Genomic DNA, 22,304 nt, shown 5'->3' with positions numbered 1-22,304 from the left:
GATCAATCAGGAAAGGGCCTCGGTGATCTTGATAGCTCCTGCGTGGCCACGCAGGACTTGGTATGCAGACCTGGTGAATATGTCATCGGCTCCACCATGGAAGCTACCTTTGAGACAGGACCTTCTTGTTCAAGGTCCATTCGAACACCCAAATCTGGTCTCCCTCCAACTGACGGCTTGGAGATTGAACGCTTGATTCTATCAAAGCGTGGGTTTTCAGATTCGGTGATAGATACTCTGGTTCAGGCCAGAAAACCTGTAACTAGAAAAATTTACCATAAAATATGGAAAAAATATATCTGTTGGTGTGAATCCAAAGGATTCCCATGGAATAAGATAAAAATTCCTAAGATTCTCTCCTTTCTTCAAGAAGGTTTGGAGAAAGGATTATCTGCAAGTTCCCTAAAGGGACAGATCTCTGCTTTATCTGTCTTACTACACAAAAGACTGGCAGCTGTGCCAGATGTTCAAGCATTTGTTCAGGCTCTGGTTAGGATCAAGCCTGTTTACAGACCTTTGACTCCTCCCTGTAGTCTAAATCTAGTTCTTTCAGTTCTTCAAGGGGTTCCGTTTGAACCCTTACATTCCATAGATATTAAGTTACTGTCTTGGAAAGTTTTGTTTTTGGTTGCAATTTCTTCTGCTAGAAGAGTTTCAGAGTTATCTGCTCTGCAGTGTTCTCCTCCTTATCTGGTGTTCCATGCAGATAAGGTGGTTTTGCGTACTAAGCCTGGTTTTCTTCCTAAAGTTGTTTCTAACAAAAATATTAACCAGGAGATAGTTGTACCTTCTTTGTGTCCGAATCCAGTTTCAAAGAAGGAACGTTTGTTACACAATTTGGACGTTGGCCGTGCTCTAAAGTTCTATTTAGAGGCTACTAAAGATTTCAGACAAACATCTTCCTTGTTTGTTGTTTATTCTGGTAAAAGGAGAGGTCAAAAAGCGACTTCTACCTCTCTTTCCTTTTGGCTTAAAAGCATCATCCGATTGGCTTATGAGACTGCCGGACGGCAGCCTCCTGAAAGAATCACAGCTCACTCCACTAGGGCTATGGCTTCCACATGGGCCTTCAAGAACGAGGCTTCTGTTGACCAGATATGTAAGGCAGCGACTTGGTCTTCACTGCACACTTTTGCCAAATTTTACAAATTTGATACTTTTGCTTCTTCGGAGGCTATTTTTGGGAGAAAGGTTTTGCAAGCTGTGGTTCCTTCCGTTTAGGTGACCTGATTTGCTCCCTCCCTTCATCCGTGTCCTAAAGCTTTGGTATTGGTTCCCACAAGTAAGGATGACGCCGTGGACCGGACACACCAATGTTGGAGAAAACAGAATTTATGCTTACCTGATAAATTACTTTCTCCAACGGTGTGTCCGGTCCACGGCCCGCCCTGGTTTTTTTTAATCAGGTCTGATGAATTATTTTCTCTAACTACAGTCACCACGGTATCATATGGTTTCTCCTATATATATTTCCTCCTGTCCGTCGGTCGAATGACTGGGGTGGGCGGAGCCTAAGAGGGATCATGTGACCAGCTTTGCTGGGACTCTTTGCCATTTCCTGTTGGGGAAGAGAATATCCCACAAGTAAGGATGATGCCGTGGACCGGACACACCGTTGGAGAAAGTAATTTATCAGGTAAGCATAAATTCTGTTATTCCATCAGTTTGGACTTATTTCAGGATACAAAGTAAACCTGGAAAAGTCGGAGCTAACTTACCTCACTAAAACGCACCCCCCCACACACCAATGCTAACTAAACTTAGGGTCACGGATGGCTCTTTTAAGTACCTAGGCCTCCGCTTGCATGTCAACCCACGTCTAATTAATAAACTAAATATCCCATTAGTGATCGCACAGATCAGCTCACTACTAAAGGGTTGGGCTAAATTACCAATCTCTTTGGCAGGCCGAGTGAGCCTAATTAAAATGATAGCAATGCCCAAACTGTTGTACCCTCTACAGTTGCTCCCCTTTCTGCTAACGCGGAAGGACTTGGGGAGCATCACTAATGCTTTTGGCACATTCATGTGGAACTCTAAGAAGCACAGAATCAGCAGAATGAAACTGGCACTACCGTTTGACAAAGGGGGATTGAAACTCCCAAATGTTGAGTGGTACAACTGGGCGACACTAGCAAAGCTAGTCTTTGACTGGCTGGCGCGCAAATCAGTGTTTAATGATGAATAGCTCGAGAAATCCTTAGCGCATCCACTCCACCTAGTATTCCTGCCACATGCCCCCCTACACACTCTTCCCGACCACATCAGGGACAACATTTTATTCAAGGACCCACTCAGAGCCTGGAAAAAGCTATGTAGGTGGTGGAAGCTTCCCACTGAAATCACTAGACATCTCCCGTTGCAGGGCAACCCTACTTTTCTTCCGGGCATGACCACCCAAATCTTTGCTATATGGGGGGAGAAGGGCTTAACCACAATCTCACAACTGATAGACCCCCTCACAAACAAACTATTCCCGTTAGCTCACCTACACGACAGATTTGACCTTCCCAGACACAGCACATTTGCATACCTACAGGCCACTCACTATGCATACAAGTTGTTATCTGAAGGGCTCACTGCTAGAAACACCACCCCGGTTGACACTAAATGCTCTTTGACTAAACAAGGGTTGCACTCTATCTCACATATATACGGCTTAATCTTGGAGGGCAAATCCAGTGAAATTCTACAACACTTAAGCGCTAAATGGAAGTGAAATGCCGACATTGACGTTACCGAGGACATGATCTCGGATAGCTTCAAACTAGTAGCTAAAAGTACCCTTGCGACCTCCTATAGGGAGATGCATCTCAGATTTATACACCTAAGTTACATAACCCCTCATTTGCGAGCCAAGTGGGTCTCGGATGCATCAGACATCTGCCTTAAATGCTCCTTCCCCAAACCAGATATTAAGCATTTGTTCTGGAGCTGTCCCAAAATAGCCCAGTACTGGGGTAAAGTCCAGTACTGGCTGTCAAAGATCTGTGGCACAGCTATAGTTCTCACGCTTCAGGATGCCTTCTTCCTCAGGGGACACACACGGTGCACCTCACAGGACCGTTTCTTGAACACTGCCATTCTGATAGCTAGGAAACTAATCTTAAAACAGTGGATCGCGAGTAAACCACCACAGATAGCTCAACTCACTAGCTCCTTGCATGCACAATTACTGATTGAGCAGGCAGACGTTAAAGGAGATCTAGAGAAATGAATCAAAGCTTTCTGCACAAAGTGGCAGCCTTACCTACTGTTCCTGCCTGCCATTATGTGCGCTCAGATACTGACACCCTTTGCCAACAGCACATACCTTATGACAGAGAGGCTGAAAGGAAATTGGTCGGTGGGAAACCTGAATGACACATGACCTCAGGGTACACTCACTTCCTCTTCTGCCTTCCCCTGCCCTTTCACACTAAGAGACTTATACACACTGAATGCCTTTAACATGTGCCACAGAGGGCGGACCGGGTTTCTCCTCACACCCGACAAATTCAGGGATACCACATCTCTACATTTTCGAGACCTGAGCTCTGTTATGTTACTTCGTCATAACTTCTGACTGTATAAACCTACACAAAATGTCTAGGTAAGAATGTAATACATGTCTCCCCTCCCTCTTCTTCTCCTTACTCTTATTCTTAATATACTTTCCTTCACCCCTCCCTACCCCCCCTTCCCCACCCTTCCTTCGCTAAGTACCACTTATTCCCCCTTCCTCCCTTCCCTCTCCCCACTCCCCCTTCTCCATCCCTCTCCTCCCCCCCCCCTCCCTCACCCCCTTTTCCCTGGTTTATTCAAAAATTTAAAATGCCCGGGTGGGTGATAGTCACTTTAGGATCATACCAGACCTGCACGCATACCATGAAGTGAACTTTCCACTATGATGCCGTTATTGTGAAATGCGAATTGTTGCTTTTTCATGTACTTTATTACTTCTTGTGGTGTTGCACCCATCTGGGTTTTTCAATAAATAAATAAATTTAAAAAAAAAAAACTACACTCGAATTGAAAGGACACTAATTTACGGTAAATATATATATATATATATATATATATATATTTCTCCTAAGATTCTTTTTAAAAAATAAGTCACACATATTGCTTTTTGTACACTATTAAATAGATAGTCCAACTCACAGCTCTCCTTTGAGCGCTCCCCACCCCCACTTGTTTCTTCTTTTTTGCACATACCTCTGATATTGGGAGTATATCAGATTTGGGGAAGCACAGTTGAGTCTGATAATAGTACCATCATACACATCCCTATTATTTCATATAGATAACGTTGTGCTCATATTAGTTATTTGAGAGTCAGCACTAATTGTCTGAAATGCAAGTCTATCAAAAGATCTGAGATAAGGAGGCAGTCAACAGAAGCTTAGATACAAGGTAATTACAGAGGTAACAAGTATATTTCTATAACAGTGTTGGTTATGTAAAACTGGGGAATGGTAAATAAAGGGATTATCTATTTTTTAAAACAATAACATATTTGGTATTTACTATCCATTTAAGTGGAGAATTTAAGGCTCTGGGAAGGACATTCATAGGCCTAGATTTAGAGTTTTGTCGGTAACGACCCGCGTAGCTAACGCTGGCTTTTTTCTGGCCGCACCTTTTAAATACCTCTGGTATTGAGAGTTCACAGAATGGCTGCGTTAGGCTCCAAAAAGGGAGCGTACAGGCATATTTACCGCCACTGCAACTCTCGATACCAGAGTTGCTTACGGACGCGGCCAGCTTCAAAAACATGCTCGTGCACGATTCCCCCGTAGAAAACAATGGGGCTGTTTGAGCTGAAAAAAAACCTAACACCTGCAAAAAAAGCTGCGTTCAGCTCCTAACGCAGCCCCATTGTTTGCTATGGGGAAACACTTCCTACGTCTGCACCTAACACTCTAACATGTACCCCGAGTCTAAACACCCCTAACCTTACACTTATTAACCCCTAATCTGCCACCCCCGCTATCACTGACCCCTGCATATTATTTTTAACCCCTAATCTGACGTGCCGTACACCCCCGCCACCTACATTATCCCTATGTACCCCTAATCTGCTGCCCTAACATCGCCGACCCCTATATTATATTTATTAACCCCTAATCTGCCGCCCCCAACGTCGCCTCCACCTAACTACACTTATTAACCCCTAATCTACCGATCGGACCTGAGCGCTACTATAATAAATGTATTAACCCCTAATCCGCCTCACTCCCGCCTCAATAACCCTATAATAAATAATATTAACCCCTAATCTGCCCTCCCTAACATCGCCGACACCTAACTTCAAACATTAACCCCTAATCTGCCGACTGGAGCTCACCGCTATTCTAATAAATGTATTAACCCCTAAAGCTAAGTCTAACCCTAACACTAACACCCCCTAAGTTAAATATAATTTAAATCTAACGAAATAAATTAACTATTATTAAATAAATTATTCCTATTTAAAGCTAAATACTTACCTGTAAAATAAACCCTAATATAGCTACAATATAAATTATAATTATATTATAGCTATTTTAGGATTAATATTTATTTTACAGGTAACTTTGTATTTATTTTAACCAGGTACAATAGCTATTAAATAGTTAAGAACTATTTAATAGCTAAAATAGTTAAAATAATTACAAAATTACCTGTAAAATAAATCCTAACTTAAGTTACAATTAAACCTAACACTACACTATCAATAAATTAATTAAATAAAATACCTACAATTACCTACAATTAAACCTAACACTACACTATCAATAAATGAATTAAATACAATTCCTACAAATAAATACAATTAAATAAACTAACTAAAGTACAAAAAATAAAAAAGAACTAAGTTACAAAAAATAAAAAAATATTTACAAACATTAGAAAAAAATTACAACAATTTTAAACTAATTACACCTACTCTAAGCCCCCTAATAAAATAACAAAGACCCCCAAAATAAAAAAATGCCCTACCCTATTCTAAATTACAAAAGTTCAAAGCTCTTTTACCTTACCAGCCCTGAACAGGGCCCTTTGCGGGGCATGCCCCAAAGAATTCAGCTCTTTTGCCTGTAAAAAAACACATACAATACCCCCCCCAACATTACAACCCACCATCCACATACCCCTAATCTAACCCAAACCCCCCTTAAATAAACCTAACATTAAGCCCCTGAAGATCTTCCTACCTTATCTTTACCATACCAGGTTCACCGATTGATCCAGAAGAGCTCCTCCGATGTCTTGATCCAAGCCCAAGCGGGGGGCTGAAGAGGTCCATGATCCGGCTGAAGTCTTCATCCAAGCGGGAGCTGAAGAGGTCCATGATCCGGCTGAAGTCTTCTATTAACGGCATCTTCAATCTTCTTTCTTCAGGATCCGTGTTCATCCTGCCGACGCGGAACATCCATCTTCACCGACGACTTCCCGACGAATGGGACTTGCCTATCGCCGGTATTACGAGTCTTGGAAGAAGTGAGCGGTAGACCCTCTCCTGTCAAGACTCCTACCGCATTTAAAAGTCAGTAGTTAACAGTTTTATGGGCTAACGCCGGAACATAAAGCTCTTAACTAAAGTGCTACAAATATACTAACACCCATAAACTACCTATTAACCCCTAAACCGAGGCCCCCCACATCGCAAATACTATAATACATTTTTTTTTTTTTTTTTTTTTTTTTTTTTTTATTCTTTATTGATTTTTTCAAAAAGAAAATACAATGTACAAACACCAGTGGGTTACAGTATTTCTAATAAACAAAAGTCGATTCTATCATTCTATTCTGTGTTTACACACAACTGTATCTGAGTTATATTGATCAATTATTCACAGTCCCAATGGTAGGTATTCTGTATTTGTTCTTCTTACAAAAGTATTTCCTGCGTTGTATGATATTACATTAGTCATAACAATTAACTAAACATGAACAAATGAACATTAACATCACTAAATGGATCAACTACTTGCAGTCTTTTATCTTTTTTTTTTTTTTTTTTTTTTTTTTGAGTTTAACAGGCAAGAATATATCATCGTGTTATCCCATTTGGTCGATACATTTTATGCTTCCTATCTTGTCATAAAAGACATTTGTGAGTAACTGTCTTTCCTAAGTTTTTGTTGTTATCTACCTATATATGAATCCCAATAGAACATCATATCATGGAACACTGTCAACCTATTTGTTTTGAGGTAAAAGTACCTCTCTAGCATCAAGGCTCCCCCAACTTTTTCTTTCCACACCTCCACTGTGGGGACTTTATCTGATCTCCACATTGAAGCTATGAGCTGTTTTGCTGTGTTTAACATAACATATATGACATTTCTTCTGATAACACACTGAACGCTTCCCAACACATTAAAAAGGCATTCCAATGGGTCACATGAGACATTACATGACATTGCAATATTTATTTCCTTGACTATATTTTCCCAGAAAGTTTTTATTTTCTCACACGACCACCAGATGTGGCCCATATTACCTGTTTCCTGTTTACATCTCCAGCATTTCTCATTTGCAGATGAAAATAGATATTTCATTCTATTAGGTGTTAAATACCAACGGAAAAGTATTTTATAATTTGTTTCCAGGGCATATGTTGTATGTGCAGAGTGGGCTAAGCTATGATAGATCTTTTCCCAAGCCTTTGGGCTCTGAGCCCCTAGAAGTTCCCTTTCCCACCCTTTTGTGAAATTGTGAGGTTTTGGGGCAGTTGCTATGAGTAGTATGTTGTATATAGATGAAATTAACCCTTTTTGTGGTGTATTTGATATACACATCTTTTCCAAAGGTGTTAATTGTCTCAACAAATTATTCCTATCTCTGTGAGTCATAATGTAGTGATTTACCTGATGGTATCTGAACCATTGGTCAAAGAAGCTAACCCCTGTCTCTTGTAATTCCTTTCTCTGGTTCAATTTCCCTGAGGTGGCTATAAGTGTAACAGGAATATAGTCTCTCAATCCATGTCTACCACATGGCTGATGCACTTGGCCTTCTTGGAATTCAGGATTCATCAATATTGGAGTCAGGGGGGAGTATGCGCTGGAGATGTCTCTATAGTTATCACGTATGTGTTTCCAATCTGATAAGGAGTTTGATACCGTATGTGTGGTGTTACTCTGTATCTGAGATAGTAATTTGGGTATCCAACATACCCCCCCTAATTGTGGAACATCACTAATGTCACATTCTATCTGAATCCAGTGTTTTGGCTCATCTGGGTTATATCTACACCATTCCACTATTCTCTGTAATGATATCGCCTGTTTGTAAAGTGCTATGTTGGGTACTCCCAGACCCCCCATGTCCTTATTAGCATACAAGGAGGATTTATTTACGCGTGCAGGTTTTTTTTTCCATATAAAGCTAAATAACGCTCTTTGTAATTTTAGGAGGTAGCACTGTGTATTAGGAAGTGGTAGCGTCTGTAATATATACAGAATTTTTGGCAATAATGTCATTTTTGCTGTATTTACTCTCCCTATCCACGAAATGTTTTTAGAAAGCCACGAGGAGGCCTGGTTAGTAATATTATTCACGAGTTTGGAGTAATTAAAAGTGCGAATTAAGTCTAAGCTATATGATAGATATATACCCAGATATTTAAGGTATTTCTGTTGGATTGCAAATGGACTGTTTTTTTTTATATTGGTCAATTCCACTGGAGTTATGTGTAAAGGTAATAATTCTGATTTACTAGGGTTCACTAAGAAGTTCGAAACCTCTCCATATTCTAACATTTCTAATTGTACCGCGGAGAGAGACCCTATAGGACATGACAAAGACATTAAAACATCGTCTGCGAACATCGATAATTTGTATTCTCTATTTTTGATTATTATGCCCTTTATGTTGGTGTTTAATCTGATTCTACTTGCAAAAATTTCTAGGGAAAGGATAAATAAAAGTGGGGATAACGGGCAGCCTTGACGTGTGCCATTTCGTATTTCGAATTGTTCTGAAAGCGTACCATTTATTCTAACTTGGGCGGTGGGAAAGGAGTATAGGGCCATGATTCTATTTATAAAAGGAAGAGGGAAATTGAATTTGTTTAGGGTTGTCTGAAGAAAGGTCCAATCTAATCTATCGAACGCTTTTTCAGCATCTGTGGAAAGGAATATTGATGGAAGTTTGTTAGTATTAATATATTCTAAAATATTTAATAATTTAACGGTATTATCTTTAGCCTCTCTCCGCGGTACAAAGCCTACTTGATCCGGGGAAATCAAAGTTGGGAGTAATTTATTAATTCTGAACGCTAGCACCTTGGCCAGTATTTTCAGATCTATATTCAATAAGGATATAGGTCGGTAATTTGCAGGGGTATCAGGTTTCCTACCCGGTTTGGGGAGGACTGTGATATAAGCTTGTAGCATGGTGTCTGGCAATGTACCTCCTTCATCAATTTGGTTGAAGGTATTTAGTAAATGAGGGGTCAAGACATGAGAGAATGTTTTGTAGTATGACCCAGTAAACCCATCCGGGCCTGGTGCTTTTTCAGGTTTTAAAGATTTAATGGCTGCTATTATTTCATTGTGACTAATGGGAGCTTGTAGCATTGTCCTATCAGCTTCGGAAACCTCTGGGACTTGCACTGACTCTAGGTATTCTAGACATTTAATTTCATGTTCTGCACTATCTCTCCTAGGGAAAAGGTTATATAAAGCATGATAATAATTTTTAAAGGTATCAGCTATTCTTTTTGTGTCCTCTACTCTCTCTCCTGTTTGGGTTTTAATAGAATGTATATATGATTTTGCTAGCTTAGACTTGAGTAATCTCGCTAGTTGTCTCCCTGGTTTATTAGCTTCATGATAATATTTCTGTTTAAGCTTGAATGCTGTCGACTGCGCTTTTATATGTAGATGTGATAACATTTTAGCTCTATAAAATTTTAGTTGTTGGAGGATGCTGTCGTCTTGTGGATGAAGTTTATGCAAAAGGTCTAAGCTCTCAATTTCTTTAGCTATGTGATCGTATTCCTCTCTCAATTTTTTATTTTTGTTGGCCTTAATTTTAATCAGTGAACCCCTTATTACGCTCTTATGGGCCTCCCAGACCATAGCTGGTGTAATGTTCCCTTTAGCATTGTGTACAAAGAATTCTGTAATTTCCTTCTCTAGCTTATCACATATCCCTGGATCTGCTATCAACGTCTCATCAAGTCTCCAATTGAAGTCTCTTATTGGGGCTGTAGGCCAGATTACTGAGCATTGGACCATGGAGTGATCTGACCACGCTGTATGTGAGATGTTTGCTAGTGTAGCGTTAGATAGTGTGAGGTGGTCTAATAGGATATAGTCTATTCTTGAATATGATCTATTGGGGTTAGAGAAGAATGTGTAATCCCTTTTATCTGGATTAGCAATTCTCCAAGGGTCGTGCAATCCAAAATCCTTTAAAAAGTGCCAAAGCGACCTCAATGTATTTTTTGCAATGTGTATGTTTGCATTTGAACTATCTAAAGAGGGGTTGATTGGCACATTGAAATCTCCCAACACCATCAATTGTCCTTTTTGTATATCCCGGAGGAGAGGACTTATAGATTTAAAGAATATAGCTTGTTTGTGATTAGGCGCATAAATATTTACTATTGTTACTATTTTATTATATAGGATTCCGCTTATGGCAAGGAATCTGCCTTCCCTATCTTTTTTCTGTTCTAACAATTTAAATGGAATAGACTTATGTATAAGGATGCTCACTCCGTTAATCTTTTTATCTTTATGCGCACTATGATAATGCTGTGGGTAAACGCTGTGCATGAATTTAGGTATGGATCCTCTTTTAAAGTGAGTTTCTTGTATTCCTACTATCTCCCCTCCTTTGTGTCCTAAGTCTCTAAGAGCGAGTGATCTTTTGTGTGGAACATTAAAGCCTTTTACATTTTGTGTTATCAATTGAATACGTGTATCACCCATTTACATATATCTTACCTCCTCCTCTTTTCCGGCATGATATTTTACCTGTATATAGGATTGGATAAGTCTGCAAGACAACCTCTAAGAAATTTCTAATAACATAACCTATAACAATACATATAACTAATAACTTAACAGAATCATGATAATAGGAAGGGGGAATGGTTAATCAATTCCGAACGGAATTTACTTAACCCACGCATTTTTTCACATATGTTGCGTACCATTCACCTCTTTTTACTCTCATCTTGTATTGTAACTAAACAAACCGAACATTTGGTATGTGAACAATTACACTAAACATTAATGAAAATGTACCATACTATTGACTATCATCTAGGCACTTCTCGAATACTTGCCGTATTCGCATATCTGCTTTTATAGAATAACCAAGGAACATTCAACTTGTGGGACATGAAACACATTTTTGCATTCAGCTTTACATCATACATGTATCACATACACTCTTTCAGTAATCTCACCCTTTATACAGAATGTCCCAAATCAGTTTATTTTCAACCCATTGGGGTCACAGAGTTCTGTGAAGATTGAGATAATGTTTTCTTTGTCTTGACTGTCTGCCATTCCCTGCGTTGGGGTAAAGGGGCGATAGGAGGAGATGAAGCCGTAGTGGTGCCTTGTCTTGAGTCTGAGTCTCCAGGTGGAGGTGCAATTTCTAATTTCTTGCAAAAGTCTCCAATTTCTGATGGAGATGTACATGTTGCCCTCCTGTTCTTCCATATTGCCGTTAAATGGAAAGGATGGCCCCATCTGTAGTTAATGTTTTTGGTTTGCAGGTGTTTCGTGAGAGGCATTAGCTCTTTCCTCCTAAGGAGAGTTCTGTTGGATAAGTCAGCAAAGAGCTGCAGGGTTGAACCCTCTTTTTGTATCGGGCGTTTCTCTCTTGCTGCTGTCATAATGCTTTCCTTTATTTGATAGTTGTTGATCCTCGCTATCACGTCCCTGGGGGGAGCTGATTCTGGGGGTTTAGGCCTCAATGCTCTGTGAGCTCGATCTATAGCCACTTCTGTGTTATCAGGTGTATTTAATAGTGTTGAGAATAGTGATTGCAGATATTCTTGTAAACCAGTGGTTTCTACAGTCTCAGGGATACCCCTTATTCTTATATTATGTCTTCTAGAGCGATTTTCCAAATCTTCTAGTTTATCTTCTAGTTGTATAATCACTTTATCTTGTTGTTCCATTTGATCACTCATTTTGGACATCTCTAAAGAGTGAGCCTGTGTAGTTTCCTCTAGATCTTCCACCCTGTTCCCTATCTCCCCCAGATCTCTTTTAAGGTCTGCTATTTCTTCTTTTATGCACTGTTTAACTTGTACTATGAGAGTTGTAAAGTCCTTTTTGGAGGGGATAGAAGAAATTACATTTTTTGGTACTGTGACCATGTCACCGTCGTCATCAGATTCTGATTCTGAAGATCCAGAGGTAGGATGTTGTCTAGGCGATATTTGTGCCAGGTCCTTAGGTGGTAAGGGGGTGGCTTTGAAATATTCATCCACAGTCGGTGTCATGGATCCTCCACCTTTATTAGTTTTCCCCTTGTGTGAAGCTTTCCTGGGAGACATCTCTTGTGTCTTTTAATTGTAATCTGTAAGCGCTCGCTAGTTTTCCTCTCTTGTAATCACTAGAAGTTCAGTGTAGAATGCAATCTTCTCTTATTTTACATAGATTGATTTAAGTGTTTTGTTATTTTTTTATACACCCGATTCCTTTACTCAATTATTGAGGCCTGGGGTAAGTGTGTGATCTAATCTTTGTTATCTCCCTCTGGGAGGCTAAAAGCTATTCCCCTTCTTTATAGGCAGAGGACGTGATAAAGCAGCTGTAATTTTATGTCATTAATATGATATAGATTATCCTGGCATATTTGTGGTGCACTACTGCAGCAGTGGTAAAGGAAACTCTGGCCTCTCCATCTGCCTCCTATGAACCAGAGAAAAACAATAGATGCAATACCTGCAGTCCCTGTTTGTACATCTAATCCCTTGCAGCGTGATTAATATATCATCTGTGTGATGAGATTCATAGGCAAACACTATCGTAATTTATTGAGCAATGTCTCTCTTTATGTTGTGACAGAGTTCCTCTGCTTGAGCTATTGTGAGAGTGGCAGATTAAACTGAGTCATGAATTAATCCTTTGTTGCACACATGTCCCTTGATTATGGATGTGTTTTCCATGTGCCTCTTTAAACTTACTGTCCGGAGACCAGAGTTCTCTAGCAGCATTAGGAGCAAAGCTGTGTGATCGTTACTGCGTGTGCTGAGTAGCCAAGATGGCGCCCGGCACTTTTAAGTGCGTACAACTCTTTTTAAATACTTTTGTATGCGGTCCATAGTAGGTGCTTTGCTTATTTTTACAAATGGGTCCCGGTTCTTTAAAATTAAAATTAAGAGTGGGAGTAGACTGTTAGATATGAGTATGAACGTGTTTTACTCACTGAGTCCTGCATTGCTGTCAGCCATCATGGTTTTTATAAGCAGTATCGGGTATCTTTTGCAGGATTTGCAGGCTTCCTCATGTTCAGCGTAGCATCCGGATTGCAGTGGTGATACTATTTGGCCCGTGGTAATAGTTTTGGAGGTGTTGGGGTTATTATTGTGGGCTAGTACACCGGAGCTCACCTAAAGTGCGGCCATCTGCATCAAGCGCCGGCTCCGCCCCCATAATACATTTTTTTAACCCCTAATCTGCCGACCGGACATCGCCACCACCTACATTATACCTATGAACCCCTAATCTGCTGCCCCTAACATCGTCGCCACCTACATTATATTTATTAACCCCTAATCTGTCGCCCCAATGTCGTCGCCACCTGCCTACAATTATTAACCCCTAATCTGCCGACCGGACATCGCCGCACTCCCGCCTCGCAAACACTAGTTAAATTGTATTAACCCATAATCTGCCTGCACTAACATCGCAGACACCTACTTACATTTATTAACCCCTAATCTGCCACCCCCAACATCGCCGCTACTATATTAAAGGTATTAACCCCTAAGTCTAAACCTAACCCTAACCCCCCCTAACTTAAATATAATTTAAATACATCTAAATAAATTTACTAAAATTAAATAAATTATTCCTATTTAAAACTAAATACTTACTGATAAAATAAACCCTAAGCTAGCTACAATATAACTAATAGTTACATTGTATCTAGCTTAGGGTTTATATTTATTTTACAGGCAACTTTGTATTTATTTTAACTAGGTACAATAGTTACCTAGCTAAAATAAGTACAAAATTACCTGTAAAATAAACACCTAACACTACACTGTAATTAAACTAATTACCTAAACTACCTACAATTAATTACAATTAAATTCAATAAATTAAATTACGGGAAAAAACCCCCACTAAATTACAGAAAAAAAAATAAAAAAAATTACAAGAAGTTTAAACTAATTACACCTAATCTAAGCCCCCTAATAAAATAAAAAAGCCCCCCAAAATAATAAAAAGCCCTACCCTATACTAAATTACAAATAGCCCTTAAAAGGGCCTTTTGTGGGGCATTGCCCCAAAGTAATGAGCTCTTTTACCTGTAAAAAAAGAATACAATACCCCCCCCCACATTAAAACCCACCACCCACACACCCCTACTCTAAAACCCACACAATACCCCTTAAAAAAAAAACCTATCACTACCCCATTGAAGATCACCCTACCTTGAGCCGTCTTTACCCAGCCGGGCACAAGTGGTCATCCGATCCGTCCAGAAGTCTTCATCCGATGGGGCAGAAGAGGACATCCAGACCGGCAGAAGTCTTCATCCTATCCGGGAAGAAGAGGACATCCGGACCAGGAGAAGGCTTCATCCAAGCGGCATCTTCTATCTTCATCCATCCGACGAAGAGCGACTCCATCTTGAAGACATCTGGCGCGGAGCATCCATCCAGCATGACGGACTAACGACGAATGACTGTTCCTTTAAATGATGTCATCCAAGATGGCGTCCCTCGAATTCCGATTGGCTGATAGGATTCTATCAGCCAATCGGAATTAAGGTAGGAAAAATCCGATTGGTTGATTTAATCAGCCAATCGGATTGAAGTTCAATCCGATTGGCTGATTGGATCAGCCAATAGAATGCGAGGTCAATTCTATTGGCTGATCCAATCAGCCAATCGGATTGAACTTCAGCCAATAGGATTTTTACTACCTTAATTCCGATTGGCTGATAGAATCCTATCAGCCAATCGGAATTCAAGGGATACCATCTTGGATGACGTCATTTAAAGGAACCGTCATTTGTCGTTAGTCATCGTGCTGGATGGATGCTCCGCGCCGGATGTCTTCAAGATGGAGTCGCTCCTCGTCGGATGGATGAAGATAGAAGATGCCGCTTGGATGAAGCCTTCTCCCGGTCCAGATGTCCTCTTCTGCCCGGATAGGATGAAGACTTCTGCCGGTCTGGATGTCCTCTTCTGCCCCATCGGATGAACACTTCTGGATGGATTGGATGACCACTTGTGCCCGGCTGGGTGAAGACGGCTCAAGGTAGGGTGATCTTCAATGGGGTAGTGTTAGGTTTTTTTAAGGGGGTATTGGGTGGGTTTTAGAGTAGGGGTGTGTGGGTGGTGGGTTTTAATGTTGGAGGGGTATTGTATTCTTTTTTTACAGGTAAAAGAGCTGATTACTTTGGGGCAATGCCCCACAAAAGGCCCTTTTAAGCACTATTTGTAATTTAGTATAGGGTAGGGCTTTTTATTATTTTGGGGGGCTTTTTTATTTTATTAGGGGGCTTAGATTAGGTGTAATTAGTTTAAACTTCTTGTAAAAATTTTTATTTTTTCTGTAATTTAGTGTTTGTTTGTTTTCGTAATTTAGTTTATTGAATTTAATTGTAATTAATTGTAGGTAGTTTAGGTAATTAGTTTAATTACAGTGTAGTGTTAGGTGTAATTGTAACTTAGGTTAGGATTAATTTTACAGTTAATTTTGTACTTATTTTAGCTAGGTAGTTATTAAATAGTTAATAACTATTTAATAACTATTGTACCTAGTTAAAATAAATACAAAGTTGCCTGTAAAATAAATATAAACCCTAAGCTAGATACAATATAACTATTAGTTATATTGTAGTTAGCTTAGGGTTTATTTTATTGGTAAGTATATAGTTTTAAATATGAATAATTTATTTAATTTGAGTAAATTTATTTAAATGTATTTAAATTATATTTAAATTAGGGGGGTGTTAGGGTTAGACTTAGGTTTAGGGGTTAATAACTTTATTATAGTGGTGGCGATGTTGGCGGCGGCAGATTAGGGGTTAATAAATTTAATATAGTTGCGGCGACATTGGGGGGGCAGATTAGGGGTTAATAACTATAATGTAGGTGGCAGCGACGTTGGGGGCAGCAGATTAGGGGTTTATAACTATAATGTAGGTGGCGGCAGTGTCCGGAGTGGCAGATTAGGGGTTAATAGTATAATGCAGGTGGCGACGATGTCGGGGGGGGCAGATTAGGGGTTAATAAGTGTAAGATTAGGTGTGTTTACACTCAGGGTTCATGATAGGGTGTTAGGTGCAGACATATTTTTTATTTTCCCATAGGAAACAATGGGGCTGTGTTAGGAGCTGAATGCTGCTTTTTTGCAGGTGTTAGGTTTTTTTTCAGCCGGCTCAGCCCCATTGTTTCCTATGGGGAAATCGTGCACGAGCACGTTTAGCCAGCTTACTGCTACAGTAAGCAACGCTGGTATTGAGGTGAGATGTGGAGCTAAATTCTGCTCAACGCTCACCTTTTTGCGGCTAACGCCGGGTTGAAAAAAAACTGTAATACCAGCGTTGGCTTAAGGAAGCGGTAGAAAAAAAAGGAGTGTTAGCACCGCACAGCCTTGTTAGCTAGCCGTATACATTTAAAAAAAAAAAAAAAAACTTTATCAGCTATATAAATAGATCATCTACAAAACATTTATGCAAAGAAAAAATGAGTGTATAATGTCCCTTTAACAATTGAAGCCAGCAAAATAATTATATTGTGTTGCTATATTTTTATTAATTTAATGCTTTAATTAATTTATTTATGAGGTGTTTACATTTGGAGTTTAAAGTACCTTTAACAAAAAAAGGCAATAAAAACACACATGAATACCCAGAAAGCATTGTTCTACCTTAGTTTCCAAGGGTCCCCCTTTATCATCATACCTGCTCAGATTCACTGTTAATCACAAGCAGCTTAGACTGCCTAGATAAACAGTCCTCTTTGGCGCTATTCCATGGCATTGATTCTCTGGAGACAAAGTAACAGCTTGAATTCTTTTTCAGCCACCCATCTGGACAAATAATATAATTTCCTCCTGATAAGAGATAAGGATTAGATATTACACTAACTACCATGCACGCATTGACATATTATACATTATATTCAGATATACACAGTCTCACTGGAATATTTAAATATAGGGGGATATTCCAAACTATCTAGGAAGTCACCTACCAAGTATATTCAACTATAAAGCAATTCCAACCTATCAGAAAACCCAGTAGTTGTGTGGTTTTCATCTGAATTCCCAACTCATGAACTTCACCAAAACTTTGCTTGGACAGAATATGTCAGCAGTCCATTTGATCAGGAAAGGATGTTTTTGAACGTTTTATATAAATTGAGTTTATGAACATCTTAAAAAGGCATAGGTTTGTGTTTCATATTCTTCAACATTTCAGCACATAAAATTTTTTTTTTTTTATTAAATGTGTTCAACGACAATAATTTCTCTAATGACTGTCTAAACTGAATCTGTTTTCCCAAATGTGCTAATAAGGATGCTATAAAATGTACTAATAAAACGGACAAGTCTGATTTCACAATGTATTCCGCGACAATAGAGATTTTTTTTGTTATAGAGAATGAGAGAAACCCACTATGTGAGAGAGACTGGGTTAGTGTTAATGAGAAGACTGAGAAGGATCCTGTCTGTGGTAGGAGATGGTCAGGGAGAGATTGGTGCTCATCCTGTGAAAGGGGCTGGGATAGTACACACGAGAGGAGTGTTTAGGACCCAAACTTATACTTATTTAGATCTAGCAGAGAGAATAATGAGAGGGCTCCAGCCAGTGGGACAGGCATGGTGGGAGAGGAGGAGTTGAGGTGTACCAAAGAGAGAATGAGTGAAATGTGGTTTAATTTGGTAGTTACCATGCTTTTTAACAAATGGTATATAAATATATATACTGTACATGCAAGTTAAATATATGTTTAGAGCATTTATAATTATATATATTTTTAAACAAAGCCAGGATTCAGTGTTTTGTAAGTGACTTTTCCTCACCCCTACACTCATGAAGGGCAAGATTACATATGTGGTGTTGTCCGCAAATGCCGGCAAAGCCAGTTTTTATGCAGATTTTGTATCACATATACGGCACCGCATATAAATGCGTATATTTCACCCGTCTGCCACTATTTTTACTCCCATAAGCTAACATAGAACCGCATCGCAAATCGGTATCACAGATTCAGCGAAAGGACTTACGCGGCAAAAATGGAGAAATTTTACTCCATTTTCACCTCGTCACACATAGGCAGGTGCAGCAAGCCTTGTGCTGAGTATGGGGGTGTCAGGGTACCAGGAATCAGACTGAGACGTGAAGTGCAAAAATAATTACACCTTTATTAGTAACAAAAAATAATAAAAAGTACACAAGTCAAATAACAAGCCAGGAGTCAGACGAGCCGAGTCAGGAGACAAAGCGAGTAGTCAGACAAGCCGGGACCAGGAGCCAAAGTGAGTAGTCAGACAAGCAAGGATCAGGAACAGGAAAACAGCAGAGTCAGGAACATGCCAGGGATCAAGAACCAGAAGGGACGTCATACAAGCCAGGTAATACACAGGAACTGGAACACAGGAACTAGCAAACAAGTCTGAGACAACGCAAGGGCAAAAACATACTGAACAGAGGCCCTTTAAATAATAAGTGTGACATCATAACCCTGGGAATGCAACCTGTCTCACAATGATGATGTTCACCAGTTTGGCCATAAGAGGGCGCCGAGATGAGAGAGCAGCGTTACACACTCTGCAGCAGAAAATAACAAGCAAAGCAGGGTGAAACCCTGACAGAGAGCAGCATTACACACTCTGCATCAGATTCAGTAAGAGAGGTAAGTAAAATGGCAGCCAGCAGCAGAAAACAAACAAAGCAGGGTGAAACCCTGACAGTACCCTCCCCTCAACGACCCCTCCCACAGTGAAGTACAAAAGGCTTATTAAGGAAACAGGCATGGAAGGCGCGGAGGAGGGCGGGAGCATGAACATCAGAGGAGGGAACACATGAACCCTCCAGCGAACCAAATACTGTACGCGACCCCTGAACATACGAGAGTTAATATTTCTGCTGACCTCAAATTTTTCATGGTTGTCAACTGAGATAGGATGGGGATGAGGCAACACAGTGGTAAACCAATTACAAACCATTGGTTTTAAGAGGGAGACATGAAAAACATTGTAGATGAGCATTGCAGGAGGAAGGTCAAGAGCGTAGGCAACAGAGTATATGAAAAGGACCAACATAACGGGGAGCCAGTTTATTGGAAGGCACATGAAGGTTCAAGTTGTGGGAGGACAGCCAAACCCTCTCACCAATCTGGTAGGAAGGTGCGGGCAGACGCCTACGGTCAGCCTGGAATTGTTAGCGCTGCATAGACCGATGAAGGCAATCGTGAATCTGATCCCACGTGGAACGGAGTTGCCTGAGATGCTCCTCTAAAGTCAGAATACCCTGAGACATGAATGAATAGGGCAACAAGGATGGTTGAAACCCATAATTCACCATGAACGGGATAACTGGGAGGCATCTGAGACATATCTGATCTGAGACATAGCAACGGAGGAACTGTTCCAGAATTTGATTAGACCGTTCTGCAGCCCCATTGGATTGAGGGTGATATGCCGAGGAGAAGGAAATCTGGATCCCCATTTGAGCACAAAAAGAGCGCCAAAATCTGGAGACAAACTGGCTACCCCGGTCCGAGACTATCTCCTTGGGTAACCCATGTAAATGGAAAACCTCCCGGGCAAAAATTGAAGCAAGCTCCTGAGCATAAGGGAATGCAATGTGACATTTTATAAAAACAGTCAACCCCCATTAGGATAACAGTATTGCCATTGGAAACAGGGAGCTCGAAAATGAAGTCCATGGAAAGATGTATCCAAGGACGCTTACCATTAGCAATTATTTGGAGAAGACCCACAGGAAAATGTTGGGGAGTCTTGTTCTGTGCATAGACTGAGCATGAGGCAACATACGCAGTAACATCAGAACGAAGACCTGGCCCCCAGAATTGTCGAGTGACAGACCAAATAATTTGGTTCTTGCCCGGGTGTCCTGTGGCTTTAGGATAGTGGTAAGCGTGCAATAAGATAGTTTGAAGATTCTCAGGTACAAAGCACTTACCACTAGATTTTTCAGTAGGTGCATTGGTTTGTGCAGCCAAGATCTCCTCCGCCAAGGGAGAAGTCAAATTAGTATGTAAGGTGGCCAAAATATGGTCAGGAGGTATAACTAGAGTAAGTACAGACTCCTCCTTGGACAGAGGTGAAAATTGTCAAGAGAGGGAATCAGCCCTAACATTCTTACTACCAGGCAAGTAGGAGACCACATAACTAAACCAAGACAAAAATAGCGCCCATCTGGCATGGGGCGACAAACGTTTTGCTTTGGATAGATAAGTTAAATTCTTGTAGTCAGTAAGAATGAACACTGGTTCACTAGTACCCTCAAGAAGATGCCTCCATTCCTTGAGTGCTAAAATTATGGCCTATAATTCCCTGTCGCCAATTTCATAATTGCACTCCACTGGAGACAATTTCTTAGAGAAGAAACCGCACGGATGCAAGGGACTGTCAGGTGTAGGACGTTGAGACAAGAGAGCACCCACTCCAGTCTCAGACGCATTGACCTCAAGAACGCAAGGCAGGACAGGGTTAGTATGAGCCAGAACTGGAGCAGCAGCAAAGGCAGTCTTAAGAATCTCAAAGGCCTTAATAGCAGTAGGTGACAAATGGAGTGGATCATTCTCTTTACGGGTCATGTAAGTGATAGGTTTGACCAAGGAAGAAAAGTTTTTGATAAACTTTCTATAGTAATTGGCAAAGCCCAAAAAACGTTGAATAGACCGAAGACCAACTGGGCGAGGCCACTGCAGAACTGCAGACAACTTGTCAGGATCCATGGAGAACCCTGCAACGGAGATTACATAACCTAGGAAGGTTACTTGAGTCTGATGAAACTCACAATTCTCGAGTTTACAAAACAGGCCGTTCTCACGTAGTCTCTGAAGTACCCGTGCAACATCAGAACAATGAGCCTCAAGTGTGGGAGAGTGTATGAGGATGTCGTCTAAGTACACCACTACACACTGTTGCAACATAGCTCATAGGACATCATTAATAAATCCCTGGAATACAGCAGGAGCATTACATAGGCCAAAGGGCATTACAAGATATTCATAATGCCGCTCCTGGTGTAAAATGCTGTTTTCCATTTGTGGCCCTCTTTGATCCTAACGAAATTGTACTCTCCTCTCAAATCAAGTTTAGAAAAGTCTGTAGCTACTTTGAGGCTGTCAAAGAGTAATGAGCAGAATAGGATAAACATTTTAAATGGTAAGACGATTAAGACCCCTATAATCGATGCATGGTCTTAACTCGCCACCCTTTTTCTTCACAAAAAAGAAGCCAGCCCCTGCAGTTGAGCAGGATTTGCATATTATCCCTGTGACAGAAAATCAGCAACATACTCCACCATTGCACAATTGTCCGCAACAGACAGCGGGTAAACCCGGCCCCGAGGAGGAATGGCTCTGGGTTGCAGGTCTGTGGTACAATCGGAAGACCGGTGAGGAGGCAACGTACCAGCATGCACTTTGTCAAAAATGTCTAGGAACTCTCGGTACTCCTCTGGCAATTGAGATACCGAAGAATTTCAGATGACTTTGACTGGTTTCCGAAGACAAGTTGAAATACATTGCGGAGACCATGACAACATTTTGGACCTGTGCCGGTCGAGAGTGGGATTGTGCTTTTGGAGCCAGGGATAATCCAGAAGAACTGGAAAATGCGGATAGTTTATCACCTGGAACTGGAGGGTTTCAAAATGAGCTCCAACAGTCATGGATAATGGAGCAGTTTCGTGAGTAACGAGTGTGGGCTGAAGGGGCCTGCCATCAATGGCCTCAATAGCAAGAGGAATGGACTGAGGCCATACAGGTATGCTGAGATACAAAAGCACTGTCAATGAAATAGCCCACAGCACTGGAGTCAACAAGAGCCTGGGTGACTATGGAGGAGTCCACCCAGGAAAGGACAACCATAATGTTTCTCCTTTAGTGGTTCCGGGGACGAGGATAAACCACCCAA

At 40.6% G+C, this 22,304-nt stretch overlaps 1 protein-coding gene across 1 annotated transcript in view; it reads right to left on the bottom strand.

The window, feature by feature from the left end:
• Window positions 1–22,304, bottom strand: part of LOC128649667 (CD209 antigen-like protein E) — a 283,146-nt gene that overhangs the window by 122,004 nt on the left and 138,838 nt on the right. Inside the window, exon 5 of the mRNA XM_053703049.1 lies at window positions 17,092–17,243. Within this exon, the coding sequence (XP_053559024.1) occupies window positions 17,092–17,243 (152 nt within the window). The remainder of the gene's footprint in view (window positions 1–17,091; window positions 17,244–22,304) is intronic.

The sequence above is a fragment of the Bombina bombina genome, chromosome 2 (genome assembly GCF_027579735.1).
Source record: "Bombina bombina isolate aBomBom1 chromosome 2, aBomBom1.pri, whole genome shotgun sequence".
NCBI classification, from domain to species: Eukaryota; Metazoa; Chordata; class Amphibia; order Anura; family Bombinatoridae; genus Bombina; species Bombina bombina.
The sequence above is the reverse complement of the archived record's forward strand: the minus strand, read 5'-3'. Positions and strand labels throughout refer to the sequence as shown.